The following is an 18,799-nucleotide window of genomic DNA, read 5'->3' as shown; positions in this document are numbered from 1 at the left end:
ACTTTGAAGCTGAGCGCAGGGTCTGGGACCCTGCCAGAGAGGCTAGGTGTTGGGGCACACGATCATACATTGTCTTTAAAAGCTTCATGCTTTTCCCTATCCCTGAACCCAAGGAAACTAGTCGCTCTCTTCGGTAAAACTTCTCACTGAGCAAACCTCTCCGACTACCGCGAACGTAAGCTTTTTGACCTAAGAGGGATCCGTAAAATCTCGCGATACGCCCCTCTCGCTGGAAAGCTGTCATGGCTGCGCCTATATAGACCACGGGGTTCTGACCTCAGGTGAGTGGGCAACGAGAATAGGCGGAGCACTTTGTTGTGCTACACCGTAGACTTCTTGCCTTTGGAGAAGAGTCTCAGGAGTTGCTTGGGCCTTAACTTTAGGGAGGTGGGTTAATACTGGGTGGCCCAGCTTGGGAAACATTATCTCCTGACACTTCAGGAGATCTGGCGATACTGGCCGATTGTGTCACCCTCCCAATCTCAGGCCGCGTGCAAGCGTCACTTTGGTTTGTTGCTTCCTCTCCTCAGCGGTTCTTCTTGTCCCAGTCCCTATTCTGAAAGTCCGGGTTTGCCGTTGCTAAATCTTCATGTTAAAAAGGATCCGTCAACGTTAAAACTTTTTCATTGAAGGCATCTCCAAAGCAATGGTAACATAAAATTCCTTTCTTTCTTCCTTTTTAAATTATTTTTACTAACACATAATGTATTATTTGCCCCAGGGGTACAGGTCTATGAATCATCAGGCTTACACATTTCACAGCACTCACCATATCACATACCCTCCCCGGTGTCCGAACCCCAACCACCCTCTCCCTACTCCCGTCACCCCCCAGCAACCCTCAGTTTGTTTCGGGAGATTAAGAGTCTGTTAAGGTGTTTCTCCCTCCCCATCCCACCTTGTTTCATTTTTTTTTCCTTCCCTACCCTCCACAACCTTACCCCCCTCTCAAATTCCTCATATCAAAGAGATCATATGTAAAATCCCTTTCTTAAGAAACTTTGTGGGAACACTTTTCACCAGTAATTTCACTTTATTTTTTAAACTCATTTTTACAACGACTACTTCCAAGGTAACCTGGCTTCTCTAAGACAGTTTACACATTGTAGGAGAAGTGGAGGAAGCCCATATTGGTAAAGTAGTTTTACTGATTTTTTTTTTTTTTGTCTGTTTGTTTTTTAAGATTTTATTTATTTGTTTGACAGAGATAGCACAAGTAAGCAGAGCGGCAGGCAGAGGGAGAGAGAGAAGCAGGCTCTCTGCTGAGCAGGGAGCCCTATGCCGGGCTCTATCCAGGACCCTGGAATCATGACCTGAGCCAAAGGTGCTTAACTGACTGAGCCACCCTGGTGCCCTGTAGTTGTTTTACCGTTTTAATCTTTAAAGTCTCCATAGGTTCCCACTTCGGTGTCTATTAAGTTCATTTCATTTCATTAAGTAAAAGTTTTGCTTTAATTTTTATTCCTCTTATAACTCCTTTCCCTACAGGAAAACAACGGCATTTCTTCTCTTTCACTCCTTCTTGAAGTGGTATTGCATCAGAGACTACTTTAAAGTGATTTGAAAGTGTTTAAGTGGATAGCACAATGAATAACAGAGCAGGTGTCATTTTTTGGAACCTCAGACAATTCAGTACTTTAGTTCCTATAAGCAGAACGATAAGGCTGTATCCTTTGGGATTTTCCAGACCAAAAGTTGTTTATTCAAACTGGAACCTAAGAAACCTTCTTTTAAGTGACTTTGGTAATGGAGTGCAGTCATCTGTTAGACATCTATTTCAGGATGCCTTAACTTTTAAATCAGGAGATAATTTTCAAACGAAGGGAGTAGGCACTGAAACAGTCCTTACAGTTGACGGACCGCTTTGTCCTAGAAGACTGTCATTTGATTCAAAACACTCTCTTGACCCTGATAATGCATTGAAGAAGGCAGCATTTCATCATAAGGCCTCCAGTGAAGATGTGCTCACCAAGGAAACAAAACCAACACCTGTCAACAATAAAAAACTGTCTGAGGAGTGTAGTTCTTTGAGTGATGTGTTAGATAAATTTTCAGAACGACCTACATTTCCCAGTAGTAACTATTTTTCAGCAATGTGGATAATTGCTAAGCGGATGTCTGATGACCAGAAGCGTGTTGAAAAGCAACTAATGTTTAACCACCCTGCATTTAATCAGCTGTGTGAACAAATGATGAGAGAATCCAAGATCATGCACTATGACCACCTGCTGTTCAGTCTTCATGCTATGGTGAAGCTTGGAATTCCTCAGAACACTCTGCTGGTACAGACTTTGCTGAGGGTGGTCCAGGTAAAATCAAAAGGAGATGTAAATATCACTTTACACGGCTGGCACATCTTAAAAAGAATGAGGGGGAAATAGAGATGTATCCTCCTTGGAAGAAATTATTAGTGGAATAGGTAGTTTATATTTATTTCTGCATATATATGATTTAGAGACCATAAGTTAACCAGGTCTTTCCTTCCTTTTGCTATGGAAATTTATGAAAGCTTGCACCATTTTTCTTTGCCAGAGGTGACTAATAGTAATAAACTAAAATGAGAAGAGATATCAAATATACAAGAAAAGGTTGGTTAGTTGAAGGTAAGAGAGAAGAGGGGAGAACTAATATTTATTGAGTACCTACACTTTTTACTTATTTAATCCTCTCAATAGCCCTGCCAGGTCAATGTTTACCTCAGTTTTGCAGATGAGGAAACAGATTTAGTGATGTTGGCTAAAGTCAAACAGCTAATGAGTTCATTTATTCATATGGTAAACATTTATTTGGTGTCAATTATGTGTCAGTTTACTACACATGTCACTAGAGAGATTTAGAAGACGTGATTCTTGTCCTTATAACATAAAGGAGAAGACATATTTTGTAGGCAATTGCAAAACTAACCAATGTCATCTAGTAAATCAGACATTTGCTACAGTATAGGAACTGAGCTGAGCTCAAGGGAATATACTTATGGACAAAATAATGGCCACAGGAGAGCTTCTAGCACAGTGAAAGAAAAATTCTGTCTTGTAGGAGTGTATAACAGACTTCTAACTTAGGAGAAGGCCTTTATGGTGGGAAGAGGAGACAGGAGGAGGATACAGGATTAGAGTTTGAGGCAGAGATATATGCATATAGTTTGAAAACAGAATTGCCTCATGTAATCCTCAGTGTACCTTTTAAAACAGTTGCTTTCATCTTACTAGTGATTAGAGAAATTTAGGCTTAGGTTAAATATCCTGCCCAAGTTTACCTTTCTGTTAATATCATATTTGTAGGTCTTAATTTGCTGAGTGAATTAACAAACCCCTAGTTCATGGTAGAACAAGGATTTAAGCTCAGTAGGAGATGATAGCCAGGTTGAATCCAAGGAATGAGCAGCAGTTTGTGAGTGAAAGATGGATAGTGAAGGAGGTGGTATTTGAAGAAGAGGATTGCCTCTCCATCCAGAAGAAAAGTTCAGCAGGTTTGGGGAGCTGAAAGTAGTTCAGTGGTGCTGAAGTATAAACTGCTGGGGTTATGTGTTTGAGGGAGTAGGGAAGAAATTGTGTAATTCTGACGGGAGTAGCAGTTACGGGTGTAAGAGCAAGTTGTGAGGCTGGAAACGGGAGGAGAGGGATTAAATCATAAAGAGCCTTTTCTGCCCGCATAAGGAGTTTGGAATTATCATATGGGCACTGGGGGATCCATTAAAGTATTTTAAGCAAAGTGTTTACATGTTCAACTTTATATTTTAGAAATGGACTGGAGGAAGGGTGAACTTGGTTAAAAGAGCCACTTTTAGTTTCAAACAAGGGAGTCAGTGTCCTCTTTGATCTCACTGAAGCACCAGATGTGATGAAGAAATGATAGTCCATTGAAGTAATAATTTACCTTTTAAGGGTGGACATCTCAGACTTCTAGACTCAGTGATCAGAATTAAATAATTTTTAAATTTCTTAAGGATGATCTCATATATAGTCCTATCCTTTTTTTTTTTTCCCCTAAGATTTTATTTATGTATTTACAGACAGAGATCACAAGTAGGCAGAGAGGCAGACAGAGAGCGGGAGGAAGCAGGCTCCCTGGTGAGCAGAGAGCCTGATATGGGGCTCAATCCCAGGACCCTGAGGTCATGACCTGAGCTGAAGGCAGAGGCTTTAACCCACTGAGCCACCCAGGTGCCCCTATAGTCCTATCCTATTATAAAATTAAGTTTTTAAGGATATGAGTTTTTAACTTTTTATGTTACTGTGATTTCTGTATGTCCTTCATTAAGAATGAATTTTTATGTGTGTGTGTGTTTAAACCATACAATATATCCATGTTTATTTGGTAGACTGTATTCCCTATGTAGTTATTTAAAAGTGATTATAATAAGTCACTACCCGGTTGGTAGTGCTTTTACTAGATTTTGGACAGGTATCCAAATCAGCATAGCATCTGCATTGGTCCAGTATGAGTGGATATTTGGAGTCAGAATAAATATATGTATGATTGTGTCTCATTGACTTGTTGGAATGTTGTAAAGACATTTTAGCTAAAGATGAAAGGTCAGTAAGTCATTAGTGAATTTGCCTTTTAGCCAAACAGTCTTTTCTTTCACAGCAGATATTGATGGAATGTTGTAAATTGCTCTGGAAACCCTCCTTTCTTTTTCTTTCAGCCGTTTCCATTTCTACTTCGTACCTGATTTTGACCTGAGACTTTGTGCCTTGTTAGTCATGCCATTTTAGCAAAAGAGCATACCTCTTTCAGCCCAAGTTTCCCACCTGTGATGACAACTACTCTTGTGAGGTGTATGAATTGGTTGTGATTAAATTGTAGAGCACTAAGTAAGCTGTGTCATTACTATTAACTTTCTGAATTATGCCCTCTGTCATTTCTAGAATCTAGATAAGTGCCTCAACCCAAGAGATCTGGAAGAAACCAGAGCCTGGGGCTCCCCTTGATATCCAGATAGTGGTGGTAAAATGTGATAGCAGATGTGGATGAGAAGATTCACAACTGAAGTTACAGTTTGATGCCAGGAAAGCATATAGAGAAGTTGTAAGAGGACAGCTGTCTAAGGTTCTTTAGGAATGGACCGATTGCCCCTTGTCTTCATGCTGAGCTTGAGTCCTAAGAAGAAGTAAAAATTGTGTTTGATAAAAGTTATTTCAGAAGCAGAGGAATGCAATCAATATCAAGTGGGTTTTCAGTAGTAATGGTAAATGCAAAAAATGTGTTGAGAGGTAAAAGTGTGTATTGGTTATTTGGAAAATTCACTACATATGACATTTTTTTCTCAAAGATGTTTATCGTGGGCTGACTATGAATTATTGGTTTGATACTTAATCACTTAATTGAAAGCTTCAGTGCTTTTGCTTAGGTGAGGTAGTCTCCAATAGGCTTATCTGCAGTGTTTTTGTAATTTTTTCAATAGGAACGTATCAATGAGTGTGATGAGAAATGTCTTTCAGTCTTGTCAGCTGTTTTAGAGGCAATGGAGCCATGTAAGAATGTGGACGTTCTTCGAGCAGGTTTGCGGTAAGCACTCTCCTATGCTTTCTTCATGTGGCATTCTCTACTCCGTGTATATCTCAGATCAAAACCACAATGAAAGTTGACTTGCCTTATTTGGGTGGGGAGGGACTTTAATATCTTATTAAACTTAAAATCCTGATTCTGGATCACTAGAAATAATGCTTCTTTTAGGGTCCACCATAAAAAAAGTATGGGGGACGTTGAATTCTAAATTGATCTTATAACTGATGTGGGCTGGGAGTACATGGACATGTATTCAGCTCCTAACAGTTACCTGGGTACTTTGTGGGATTACATGATAAGGACCTGGCCCAAAAAAGAGCTTGAGTTTTATAATTTATAAAATGAATGCAACTGATCTAATGTCATAGGTCAGTGAGAATAGGACTTAATTTCCTTTGTCTTTGCCTATGCATTGGGATATCTTACTATAATCTCCTGATGTGGTTTGTTTGTTCGTGATAGTAGAATAATGTGAGAGGAAATAGTGCTACGTTGGTCTTCAATCTTTACTTACATTCCCTTGGGCAGGTGGATTATTTCTGTAGGGTCCATCTTCCTCGCCTAGAAGTAGGAGCTCGACCGTATGACTTCTAAAATAATTCTTCTGGTTTTCAGAATTTAGGATTGTGGTATTTATTGTGTTTAATTACAGGATACTAGCTGATCAGCGAGTCTGGAAAATAGAACGTGTCTTTACATTACAAGCTCTGATAAGATGTGTTGGAAAAGATGCACCAATTGCTCTTAAAAGGAAACTGGAGGTAAACACATTTTGAATTTTCTTAAAGTGGGTAAGATTTGAAAAAAAAAAAATTTCTTATTATCTGCTCTTAGTTTCTAGACTTTGTTGTGCCTTTAGGTTCAATTTTGCTAGAGTGAAGTAATAGAAGTAGATTTGTATTTATTTGTATATATGAATATATACATATTTTTAAAGATTTATTTATTTATTTGAGAGAGAGAATACATGTGGGAGTGAGAGGAGGGACAGAGGGAGACAGTCTTCAAGCAGACTCCTCGTTGAGTGTTGAGCCCCAACACCAGGCCCACTCTCACCACCCATGAGATCATGACCTGAGCTGAAACCAAGAGTTGGATGCTTAACCCACTGAGCCTCCCAGGTGCCCCGTGTATATAAATGTATATATTTGACCTGTATATTTCTTTGAGTCCCTTTGCTCAAACTTTATCCTTTTTACTTAAAAATAAAAGTTTAAATTACTTTGCCAGAGATTATAAATTGAAGTTTGTTTTTCTTTAGATGAAAGCCTTGAGAGAATTAGACAGATTTTCTGATTTGAATGGCCAGTACATGTTTGAAGCATTAGCTGCCATGAATCACCGCTCTCTTGTTCTCCTGGATGAATGCAGTAAGATGGTCATAGGTAAGGGGAGTTTTTCTTTCATGATTTTTAGCATCTGACCTACTGTTCTGGACTACATTTGTTTTAAAAACTTTACTGTTATACAGACAATAACTGATGATATGATTAGATCTAAATTTAATTTTGCCTTTAGTTTTTTTGTGTTTGTCTTTTACAAAATACAGTGCTATATTTTTCTAAAGAAACAAACATTTTGAGTGTAGAGGATCTTGGATTTTACATTCAAAGCTATCTGGTAATTTTTGTTTGTTTATTTAACTCATTTTTAAAGGTAATATCCATGGGTGTCCTTTTAAAGTACTCATCAACATATTGCAGTCTTGCAGAGACCTCCGGTACCATAATTTAGATCTTTTTAAGGGAATAGCAGATTATGTGGCTACGACTATTGACATCTGGAAGTTAAAGCAAGTAAGTTTATTAACAGTTTAGAATAAGCCTCAGAAACTTTCAAGAAGCAGATCAATTCATTTAACATTCTGGGTATTTCTGTATCAGCTTTATAGCAGTTAAGAGACCAAAATATTCCTAGTTGAAATGACTTTTGAAAGAATCTCTTTATCATTCTGTCTAGGAGTTTCCTGTTAATATATTATTTAATCTTTTAACCATCTTTCTGAAAGAGAAACTGTGTTGTCCAAAGTTTGTTCCTCTCTTGGTTTTTAAAAAGATAGTATGATAATTTGGATAATTAGGATTATTTCTATCTTTCTATTTTTCTTTTTTAGACTTAGAATAGTAAAAACAGATGATGTGACAGACTTCTGCGTTTTGAAGGGTAAAATGTCATTACTTAGTGACCATGTCTATCTTCTGTTTATGGGAAGTTGTTTTGTTTCTTCCAGGGGCTGTATTAGTAATACAAACATCTAATGAAGCAGCTGGTAAAAGCTTCTTTTTATACTGAAACAGTGGAAATTGTGTTCAGTCCCTAGGTTCACTTTACTTTGGAGGGTAAGGTGCATACTGAGTTTGCCATGAAAATTGGTTTTGGAAAGAGAAATACTAATAGAATCTCCAAGAGGGACATGAGAAGTGAACTGGAAATTTTAATTTAATCACAGTATATTTAATGTCTGTTCTCATTTGTACAACTCAATGTTGAATATAGAAATTTTTGAGTTACCTCTTACATGTTTTGAATGTAGAAACGGTCTAGGTTTGGAAGAGGGAATAGTTCAAAATTGAGTTGGTCATTTGGAAAAACCTTAGAAGGGGTATATTTAAGGTATTTTTAATTATGATCTGTTAGTCACCATACAGTATATCATTAGTTTTTGATGTAGTGTTCCAAGGTTCATTGTTTGTGTATAGCACCCAGTGCTCCATGCAGTCCATGCCCTCCTTAATACCCACCACTGGGCTAACCCATCCCCCTCCCCTCTCCGCTGAAACCTTCAGTTTGTTTCTCATCTCCCCCTTGGATTTCCCTCCCTTCATTTCCCCCTTCCTTCTCCTAATGTCCTCCATGCTATTTGTGATGCTCCACAAATAAGTGAAACCATATGATAATTGACTCTCTCCGCTTGACGTATTTCACTCAGCATAATCTCCTCCAGTCCCGTCCATGTTGATGCAAAAGCTGGGTACTCATCCTTTCTGACGGCTGAGTAATACTCCATTGTATATTAAGGTAGTTTTTAGATCTGATGTTGTAAGAAAGGATTTATTTTTAAAGGAGATGGAATTATGGAAACCATTGTATGCTCTGGTTCTCATTTATGAAAAGGGGTTGCTTATTAACTTAATATCTAATTCAGGAATTGCTGGAATGGATTTTGTGAGGAAAAGAGAATTTTTCTTTTTAGGGAATATTCTCTTCAGCCAGTTCTATTGCTGTTTTAATTTTTTGAGCTCTAAAAAAAATTAGCATTCTATAATTATTAAAAAGTTTTCCTCAATTCATTCTTTTTTAAAGGTTATCTTTCTCCTCATTTTATTTGAAAACCTTGGCTTTCGACATACTGATCTGATGGACGTGTTCATGAAGAAAGTGATAGCTGATCCTGCGTCTTTAAACATGAAAAGCATTATCAGTATTCTTCATGTGTATTCTTCTCTCAATCACTTCTACAAATGCCAGACCTCAGAGTATGTACTGGTTCTTTTACAATTTTTTTTTATCGCCACATAACATACTTCAAGGAAATGTTACGTGTTATCATAAGCTTAATACATTGTTACAAGTGAGCACATCCGTGGCTGCCATCTGTATCAAGAAACAAGGCTTGGTAGTCTTTATTTGTGAAGTTTTTTTTGCTGTGTTTTTTTTTTTTTTTTTGTCGTCTTGCTTGTTTCTTTGTTCTTTATGGTTTTATTTGTTAATTCAGCGTAGGAGTCTTCATTTGAAACTCTCCTAGCTTATTCCCTCAGCCCCTGAGTTCATAGTTCAGTTTTGACCGTGACTATTCATTTGGTCCCAAATTACTGCTTTCTGTAATTTTCATTTTTAACCACAACCTTGCGTTTCTACTACGAAATACAGCAGTTCCTCAGACATACTGGGCTCTTTCCTACCTCTGCTTTCCACCCAGAACATCTTTTCTACCTCTCTGGATCAGTTAGAGTTCACTAAAAATGAAAGAAAATGTAAGATGCCATTTTTGTAGAAGCGCAGACTCTGGAGATGTATTACTCGGGTTTGAAGCCCGGCTCTGCCATTCATAAGCTACTTAACTTTTGGCAAGCCACTGATCTGTGTTTGGGTTTCTGCATCTGTTAAAATGGGGAGAAGACATAAGAGTTACTCCTGATCACATTGAGTCTTTAAGAGGATTAAGTGGGTGAATCTGTGTAAAAGAGTTGCAGGGTAGCCGCAGGATGGCAGGAGTAAACTAGACCAGTTCCGAGGGTCTCAGTGGCAGGAGTCACAGACCGTCTCCGCCATCAGGTGAGCGAGTTCAGCGGCTTTCTGTCCTTGGGGTTTCCGTCAGGATTCGGATTTCTAAAAGAGAAGATCCGATTGAGTTTGGGTCCCACACCCTCCCTTTGGAGTACATACCCAAAGAAGGGCTGGCCTCCAGCTGCCCGCCGTAGCCTGCACTGTACTGAAGAACTTGGCTCGTGCCACATTTCCTGTGCCTTCCCGGCTTGTTGCCGCCAGAGCCCCTGTGCTTGTCACACCTTATATGAATCTCTGGTTGAACCTTGACACAGAGCTGGGATTATTTGTCAGAAAGCCTGTGTCTGCTTCTCAGCTGGAAAGCTCTCCAGAGTCAGACCCAGGTTCTTGTTATTCTGAATTTAGCACAAGACCTGGCACAGAATAGGCATCTAATGAAGGTTTCCAAGTATCCCCCAAATTTCGTCGTCTTCTGTTCCCCTCGATTGGTTTTCTTCTGAGGCTGGCTCCCATGTACCTTTAGCACTTTCTTGACAGTGTCAAGCTGAGTGGTAAGTAGAACTCCAGGAACAGCCACACAGATTCCATGGTATTAGGAGAACAAACGCTGGGTGGTTAAGGAGTTTTTCAGTTCACTGTGGCCATCCCAAGAGACAGCTTGGTCCACGTTATTGCATCTTTTCTTCCAGACTACTTAAAGAGTCAAGCCTTGGATTTCCAGAGGAAGGCAGTAAATGGAGGTACCAAAGGAACACTTCAGGGGGGAGAGAGAGGATGATGGTGTCTTCGGCTGCGGTGGTGGATTTTTAGAAGCAGGCTAACTCAGAGCATTTGAGAAGTTTATTAGCAGAGAGTGGTAGAAAATTTGGCTTAGCACATTGTATATCCACATGTGGTACATTAATAATTTTATTTATGTGGTGGCTTCTGGGAGAGAGGGTCTATTAAATCCAGAGTGTGTTCCTGGGTTTAAAACCCAAGAAAGAAAACATTTAGCTTTTCAACTGTCACTTCAGTCCTTTTTTTTCTTCATGATCTGTACTTGCCACCCCGTAGATAATCCCAGATTTGCATCAGTGTGCTCCTGAACTCCAGAACGCCTGTGGCTTACTTGTGGTCACCATAGATCTTCTTCTTCTTTCTCTTTTCCTGCTTCCTCTTCCTTCTCCCTTCCCTCTCCTCTTCCTCCATCAGTTATTTACTAAAAACTGTATGAAATGATTTTTAAAACCACTTTTACTTATTCATCTCATGATAAACGTGTAAAAAGCTATAATATTTAATGGATACAACTTGTTGTACATCCTTATTCTTGATTCATCTTTTTCTACAAACATCTCTCCTTTGTGTCTTCCTTATCTAAATTGGTTTATTTAGCCAGAAAACCTATACCAAGTACTTGGGTACTCAGGACAAAGATGAGAAAGACACAATCCTTTTTTTTTTTTTTTTTTTTTTTTTTTTTTTTTAAGATATTTAAGTAATCTCTACACCCAGCATGGAACTTGAACTCACAACCCGGAGATCATGAGTCACATGCCCCACCAACCGAGCCAGCCAGGCTTCCCATGACATAGTCCTTTTTGCCAGGATTCTGTGTAATGGGTGAGGTTGACACAGATTTTGGCAGTTAAAGACAGCATGAAAATTGGAGTGATAGATTTTATGCAGAATATATGACAGTAGAGGAAGGATGCTGCAGGACGCTAGCCTGGTGATATGGGGCTACCTCCAAGCAGTGCTGCCTGGAGGAGGTGGTATCTGAGCAGATCCTCAAAGGTGGGGAGATAGGAGGCAACCATAGAAAGATAAGCAGGAAAGAAGATTCTGAGCAGAAGCGACACCATATTCATGTCAGGGAGGAAAGAACAACAGAGCATGTGTAAAGTTGGGTGTTAACTAAAGCAGGAGGTATAGAAGTGGGAGGAGAAGATCCAAGAGGTGATTACCCCCCCAGTCTCCAAATGCGGTCCTCTGCCGCCCACCCTTTCTTGCCTCACTGCTGTCTCTAGGACCTGTTCCCTTCTTCCCACCCCATAGTAACTCCCACAGTCCTCCCCTAGCCTGTCACAGCCTCCCACTCCGTTCCTCAGCCATCTGCTGCTACCCATGGGACCTCCCAGCTGATCTGAGGCCATTTCCTATACAGCCTTGTTGTGCGTAAGGGCTCACTGCATCTTTTCCACTTCCTGAAATTCTCCTTATCCGCAAAGCTGCTCTGTCTACTTCCTTTCCTGTGTGCCATCACCATTCTTTGCATGTCATTCATTTTTTTCTTACAGAACTTTAGATAGCTTATGTCCTAAGCCTAACCTGGGTGCAGAACCTGTCTGTGCCATTTATTATCCTGTCACCCTGAGCAAGAGACCCCACCTAATTTTTTTTTTTTAAAGATTTTATTTATTTATTTGACAGACGGATCTCAAGCAGGCAGAGAGGCAGAGAGGCAGAGAGAGAGGTAGAAGGGGAAGCAGGCTCCCCGCTGAGCAGAGAGCCCGATGCAGGGCTCGATCCCAGGACCCCGGGACCATGACCCGAGCTGAAGGTAGAGGCTTAACCACTGAGCCACCAGGCGCCCCGGGACCCCACCTAATTTGATCTTCGCTCTCTTCATCTGTGCTTAACTGCTTTGTCGTGCTGTAGAACATTAGTTCCACATGGTAGGGTTAGGCTGGAAGTTCTTTTAACTCAGAATATTGATCGCTAGAGAATTTTAATTGCTTGTAAAACTGGGAGTGTTCCAGACCTTACAGACATACTCATGGTAGAAATTCAGGAGAATGATTAGAAGGCTCTGGAGCCTGACAACTTGCATTCCAGTGCTGTCTCTGCTACTTCCTGCTGTTTGTTCTTGGACAAGTTCCTCAACCTCTCTGAACCTGTTTACTCCTCTTTATTGTGAGAAGAAGAAGAATACCTGCCCCATAAAGTGTTAATAGTAATTAAATGGGTCACAGCCTATGAAGTAAATACTTCTGTACAAGACATGTAGCAGTAGCCAACTAAGATTTATTGAGAATCTATATTTATTCTGAGATAGGCACCTGACCCGAAAGACATGCGGATACTGCCCGTCTGATTTTCTAACTTCCTTTCTTTGGATTCCTTAAAGCCGTTGGTTCTCTGACACCCCGCTTTCCCTACCACAACCTTGTTTTCTATTTATATTTGAAAGCTGACTTTTCTTTGTTACCTTGAAGGTTCCAAGAAGTTATGGCTAATTCTCTGACGGGTTATCTTCACAACATCTCTTCTGAAAATCTATTGAATGCTGTGTGTTCATTTTGCTTGATGAACCATTTCCCCATGGCCCTTATTAATCCACTTCTCCAAAAGGATGTCATCAAGGAGCTGCTGATACCAGGTGTGATGTCAGTATACGGTTGTGACAGAAATAAGGCAGTCCCACTCGCTAGCTACCTTGTGATTCTGAATGGGGTCATTGTTAGAGCAGAGTTAGTTAAAACATGCAGATGCTCCTGAGGAAAGGACCCAAAATGGTGAAGTCAGAGGTCGGTGCTTCAAGCCAGCAAACCTAGGCAGCCTCCTTTAATGACAGACTCTTACGTATAGAAGGCAAGGATCAGAAACACATCCCCATTATTGCTTTCATTTACACCGTCTGCACTTGTGCAAAGGCTGCATGTTCACCATGTTCTTTATGCCTTGATCGGAGGCGTTGGTATTTCCTAATCCTTACATACCACCTTTGGAGCTGAGTTCAAGTCAGCTTTTGCAGCCCTAATCACTTTGTCACTCCTGGCCTGTAATGAGGACACAAGCTTTTAGATCAAGCATTCAGATAGTTTCCAAAGTAGTGAACTTAACTTACTCTTGGAACGAAATTAATTTTTGACTTTGGATCTTTAGAAAGAAAAGCAGTATCTGGCTGGATGTACAAAATTCAGTAATGTGTCTGAAAATAGAGAAGTTTAAATTCTTTTAAGAACAATGTTAGAAAATCCCAAAGTCAAATTGTGAAGCAGGAATAGCACATGCTGATTTTTTAAGGCAGTGATAGTGGGGGGAAACATCCCTAAACCCAGGAAACATGGATTTGAGTCCCAGCTTGGCCTTTGGTTAATCATAAGGCATTTGAACTTTCCTGGGCATTGCTCATCATTCAGTGAAGAGTTTACACTAAGTCACCTACAAAGATCTTCTAAACTTTAAAGCATTATCAAATACCGGGCACTGATGTAGGCTCTGTGGGAACTAGGGAGACACAGAGGTTCCTCCTGATAAGAAACAGATCATTAGCAATATAGGTACATTAATACAATGTCTTAAGCTTGACGTTAATATTTCTTCTTAACTGTATATTTTTCTTTCTCCTTTTTTTAGGTGACGAGAGCAATGCTCACAAGCTTCGTATTTTGGCTGCTTGCCTAAAACTGGATGTACCTTGTCACAAGGCCGTAGACTTCGACCTGCCACCACGGTCATCCACGACATTATATCAAAATGTGAAGGTGGCAGACGCACTAAGTAGCCTTCTGGGAGAAGGATACTTCTCAAAAGACATACAGTTGCCACACAATTATCATATCGGTATGGGGGTCTCTGTGATTTTCCTCTGTTGTATTTTACTTCTTTTCCTTTATTTCGGGCAAAGATGAAGAGTTTTCCATGGTAGGTTAGTGGAGTGTTGGCTCCGGAGCTGGACTGCCAGGTTGGGAGTCTTGCTCTGTACGTGCCAGTGATGTGTTCGCGAGCTGCTCGCCTCCTTCCCCTTGTCCATAAAATGGCAGTAAGTGTAGTGGAACCTCATATGGTTCCCGTGATGAATAAATGAGATGAATGATGCGTGTAAATTCCAGACTGGAGTCTGGCACATCGTAAGCTCATCATACGTTGTGTCTGATGCCATTATCATTATTGGTAGTGTTAGTATATATTTTGAAACTGAATATCACTTTGAGCAATGTTTGAAAAATTAATTGTTTTCTTTCAGATTTTGAAGTCAGGATGGATATTAACAGGAGTCAAGTGCTTCCATTTTCCGACGCGGTAACTTCTGCAGATATTCAAAGGTTGCTGACATACATTCACTTGCTGAGCTTTCTGAATTTAATTCTCAAAGACTTCATATTAAATAGCAGTAACAATACTAAGACCTGTTTCTGCAAAGCCTGTGATATACCAAGAGACTCCTCCATTAATCTACTGCGTAGGTGTAAATGCAGACGTTCCTTAAAGACAGTGGACTGGAGTTGAGCCATGTAATGAACTAGGCAATTTTTACAGATTAGGTTTTAGCTGAGTACTACAGTAAAACAAGGTTAACGTGATTGAAACTATCCGTGCAGATGCTTCAGGTCCTGTTGCACCACACACCGCGTGTTCAGTCAGTCTTTGTGGAAAGGCGCTACTAGGCCCTGCGGGGCACACAAAGATGAGTCAGACATGGATTGTGACCCCAAGGAACTTCTGTCCTCATTGCTTCACAGGATGTGCACATAACTACCGTAGAGAGAGGCAGAGAACGTTGGAAACCTGTAGGGCTTCACACTCTGTCCGCTCATGCCTTTCCATTCTCTTCCAACTCTGTAACCTTTACCCCTTTTCTGAATCCATCTAGCTTGTTCCTCGGCCGTCTTTTTCACTGTGACCCTCCCTATACACGTTACCCATCTCCCCTGAAAGAAAGGCTTTCTCTCAGACCTCTGTGAAAGATTATTTTTCGTTTTCAGGTACTGCACTGTTTGGGCCTAATAATATAGTAGCTCTCAGCCTAAAGTACTGAGGAGAAGTAAGGAAATAATGAGCATTCCTTTAAAAAATAACATTTCTTTTATGCTATCTCAGATAACAGCCAAAGTATAATAGAAGACAGTAAGGATACAAAGGTCTTGTTTTCCCTCCAACCAACTTAATCTTTCCAAAAGGCCAAGAACAATGAAAAAAACAAATTACACCTTCCACGTTTCGTTACACGTACAGATTTTATCATTTTAACAGTCTGGCCTTTCTCTTCGTATTTTCTTCTTTGTATTTGCTCTCTCCTTTCTGGTTTTTAAATGCTGCTCTCTCTGGGAGACAATATGTACCACGAGAGCATTTGCCATTTGGTTTATTTACATCAGTACTTCTAGTAGCATAAATAATTATATTTAGAACAGAGATTAACGCTACACAGGAAGGCCATTAAATGCTTTCCTGTTTGGATATTTTGCTCATCAAGAATATAGCCATCCTTAAAGATGGTTGAGAGATAATCATGTAAAGCGTTATTATAAGCTTTTGGTTTCTGTAGCCTTCATATACTGGAGTATTTGCAGAGGCCAAGTAACAAGGAGGTGGAGAACAGTTGGGTAGGAGGGAACGGTGACAACTGTGGTCAGCAGAGAACTCGACTTTGAAATCTCCAAAGAGGAATGCAGCCCAATTGTAGATGTAATCTCATTACTAATGGGTCTTCCTTTGTGCATTTTCATTTTCAGAGTAGCTGTACTGTGTGTTCCTAGATCTACTTACTGTTTGGATTTAGCCCATCCCAGAGGATTCCTTGCTATGAAATTGCGACATTTGAAAATAATGGGTTTTCACATAATCTTGGTAAGAAAAAAATGCAAACGGAATACTTTTCCCTTACTGATGTCCATTCTGCTGGGGATTTTGTGGTTGAGCTTGGTTACGAGGACTCTAGGGGAATTGTCGGCAGTGTTGGAATAAGTACCTTAGTTATGTTTTCTTTGGAAAAGAACATTTCTGTGCATGATGTGGTTCCTGCTCAGCGGCAACTATTATTTACTAGGAGTTTTATAAGTGCTACGTTTGGTAAACTTTATTCCTTTTTGTTAAGAGGAAGATGTAAATAATTTGTTTTCTTATTTTACTTAAGGCCCATGACATGGTACTCAATTTCCAGAGTTTCTTGAACAAGGGAAGTAAAGATGTGAATTAAAGCTTTGTGTTATCATGGGCTGGTGTGAGGCTGTTGTCAGGTGTTTGTCACTGGAAAAAGCTAGATGGGTGTGAGAAGAGAGTTCTTTCTCCTCCTTCTCACACCTCATTTTGATTCTGAGCTCTGCAGCTTTGCTAGGCCAGCCTTTCCAGATGTCTCTGTATGGAGCAAGAACCTTATGAATGAATCTATCTACATATATATTTCTATATCTCTGTCTATATCTGTATCTGTCTAAATGCCACTCACTTGGTTTTGCACATAAGGTGAAGTGTGAAATTCTCATCTTCATTATGGTATTTCTGTATCCAAATGTGGATTATGTGCAGGTTATTGAGGTTAAGATGCCACGTTTCTCTTAATGGGCTACTATTTAAGACTTTCTCCCCCTAATGGATATTATAGGGATTCTCAGGAAGATTATTCCAAGAAAAGAGTTTTTGCACCCATTAGAGGGCCTTTAAAGTTTTTCGAATTTTCACTGGTAGAGCTTTCTTCAACCCTAGCACATAGTCTTACTAAACCTTTAAAATATGAGTAATTTATAACACTTGTTTTTTTAAATTAACGTATAATATATTATTTGTTTCAGCGGTACAGTTCTGTGATTCATTAGTCTTACACAATTCACAGCACTGACCATAGCACATGCCCTTTCCAATATCCATAATCCAGCCACCCATCCCTCTACCACCCTATCCCTCCTACTTCCCTTCCCTCCAGCAATCCTTAGTTTGTTTCCCGAGATTAAGAGTCTCTTATGGTTTGTCTCCCTCTCTGGTTTCATCTTGTTTCATTTTCCCCTCCCTTCCCCTATGATCCTCTGTCTTGTTTCCCAAATTCCTCATATCAGTGAGGTCATACGATAATTGTCTTTCTCTGATTGACTTATTTTGCTTAGCATAATATCCTCTAGTTCCATTCACATCATTGTAAATGGCAAGATTTGGGGTTTTTCTTTGATGGCTGCATAGTATTCCATTGTATATATATGCCACATATTCTTTATCCACTCATCTGTTGATAGACATCTAGGCTCTTTCCATAGTTTGCCTACTGGGGACATTGTTGCTGTAAACATGCGAGTGCACATAACATATCAGATAAAGGGCTTGTAACCAAAATCTATAAAGAACTTACCAAATTTAACACCCAAAGAACAAATAATCCAATCAGGAAATGGGCAGAGGACATGAACAGACATTTCTGCAAAGAAAACATCCAAATGGCCAACAGACACATGAAAAAGTGCTCCACATCACTCGGCATCAGGGAAATACAAATCAAAACCACAATGAGATACCATCTCACACCAGTCAGAATGGCTAAAATTAACCAGGTAGGAAAGGACAGTCGTTGGCGAGGACGAGGAGAAAGGGGAACCCTCCTACACTGTTGGTGGGAATGCAAGCTGGTGCAGCCACTCTGGAAAAGAGTGTGGAGGTTCCTCAAAAAGTTGAAAATAGAACTACCCTATGACCCAGCAATTGCACTACTGGGTATTTACCCTGAAGATACAAATGTAGTGATAACACTTGTTTTTTTGTTGTTTTCTTTTAAAGTTGGCTTGATGTTACTTTGATATGCTTGGATCTCAAAACTAGTTTTTATTTTACATGTCATTGTCTTCTTGCAAACTGATGATTTTCCCCTTTCTTTGGTAAGGTCCATAACTGGGAGGTGGAAAGGCTGGAGAAGAAGGATGTAATCACATTTTTGAAGACCAAACTCTACTCAACTGAAGCCTTTCTTACTGCTGATGTAAATCTGCAAAGCACGTGTTAAAAGTCAAAGCAGCCTTTTCGTATTAGCAGACATAAGTTTGTAAAAGAATTTTAATAAAGACTACAATTCAGTTGTCAATGGAATTCACCTGACTGCTCAACGTAGCAGAACGTGACGCTTCAGTTCACCATTAAAATCAGTTTTAAGAGTGGAAGAAATGTTCTTAGCATTTTCGAAGGTGACCCCAGAAGGGTCACTTTTCCAACCATACCTATTCTTTCTAGGTCCCAGATATTTGACAGATTCATGGGCTGTAGGTTTTACTTTTGCTTTTTAGCTTTCATGCATTAAACACTGGTTCCTTAGTTGTGATGGGCTGCTGCTGAGGTGGTTGGGCAGGTCTTGTGTTCAAAATCTGTACATCTGCAC

The 18,799-nt window shown here is 39.9% G+C and overlaps 1 protein-coding gene across 2 annotated transcripts; it reads left to right on the top strand.

The window, feature by feature from the left end:
* Window positions 1–30: 30 nt before the first annotated feature.
* Window positions 31–18,508, top strand: FASTKD2 (FAST kinase domains 2). 2 transcript variants are annotated; one of them, XM_032859973.1, is made up of 13 exons: window positions 31–281; window positions 531–649; window positions 1,489–2,309; window positions 5,408–5,511; window positions 6,164–6,272; window positions 6,773–6,896; window positions 7,168–7,307; window positions 8,815–8,987; window positions 12,939–13,102; window positions 14,083–14,289; window positions 14,693–14,771; window positions 16,182–16,296; window positions 18,311–18,508. In XM_032859973.1, the coding sequence occupies exons 3-13, from the start codon at window positions 1,587–1,589 to the stop codon at window positions 18,428–18,430; spliced, it is 2,058 nt and encodes a 685-aa protein (XP_032715864.1). In that variant the 5' UTR covers window positions 31–281; window positions 531–649; window positions 1,489–1,586; the 3' UTR covers window positions 18,431–18,508. The 2 variants fall into 2 exon arrangements, with proteins under 2 accessions (XP_032715864.1, XP_032715863.1); XM_032859972.1 differs by lacking the exon at window positions 531–649.
* The last annotated feature ends 291 nt before the right edge of the window (window positions 18,509–18,799 follow it).

Source organism: Lontra canadensis, unplaced genomic scaffold (assembly GCF_010015895.1).
Source record: "Lontra canadensis isolate GAN:19392208 unplaced genomic scaffold, GSC_riverotter_1.0 scaffold18, whole genome shotgun sequence".
In the NCBI taxonomy this organism is placed as follows: domain Eukaryota; kingdom Metazoa; phylum Chordata; class Mammalia; order Carnivora; family Mustelidae; genus Lontra; species Lontra canadensis.
The sequence above is the reverse complement of the archived record's forward strand: the minus strand, read 5'-3'. Positions and strand labels throughout refer to the sequence as shown.

What these genes read in the sequence shown, in the direction of transcription:
- FASTKD2 (XM_032859972.1), top strand. Translation starts at nt 1,587, where the DNA reads ATGAATAACAGAGCAGGTGTCATTTTTTGGAACCTCAGACAATTCAGT. An exon ending in GTTCTTCGAGCAGGTTTGCG is followed by an intron (nt 5,512 to 6,163) that starts GTAAGCACTCTC and finishes GTTTAATTACAG; the next exon opens with GATACTAGCTGATCAGCGAG. An exon ending in ACTTCTGCAGATATTCAAAG is followed by an intron (nt 14,772 to 16,181) that starts GTTGCTGACATA and finishes TTTCATTTTCAG; the next exon opens with AGTAGCTGTACTGTGTGTTC.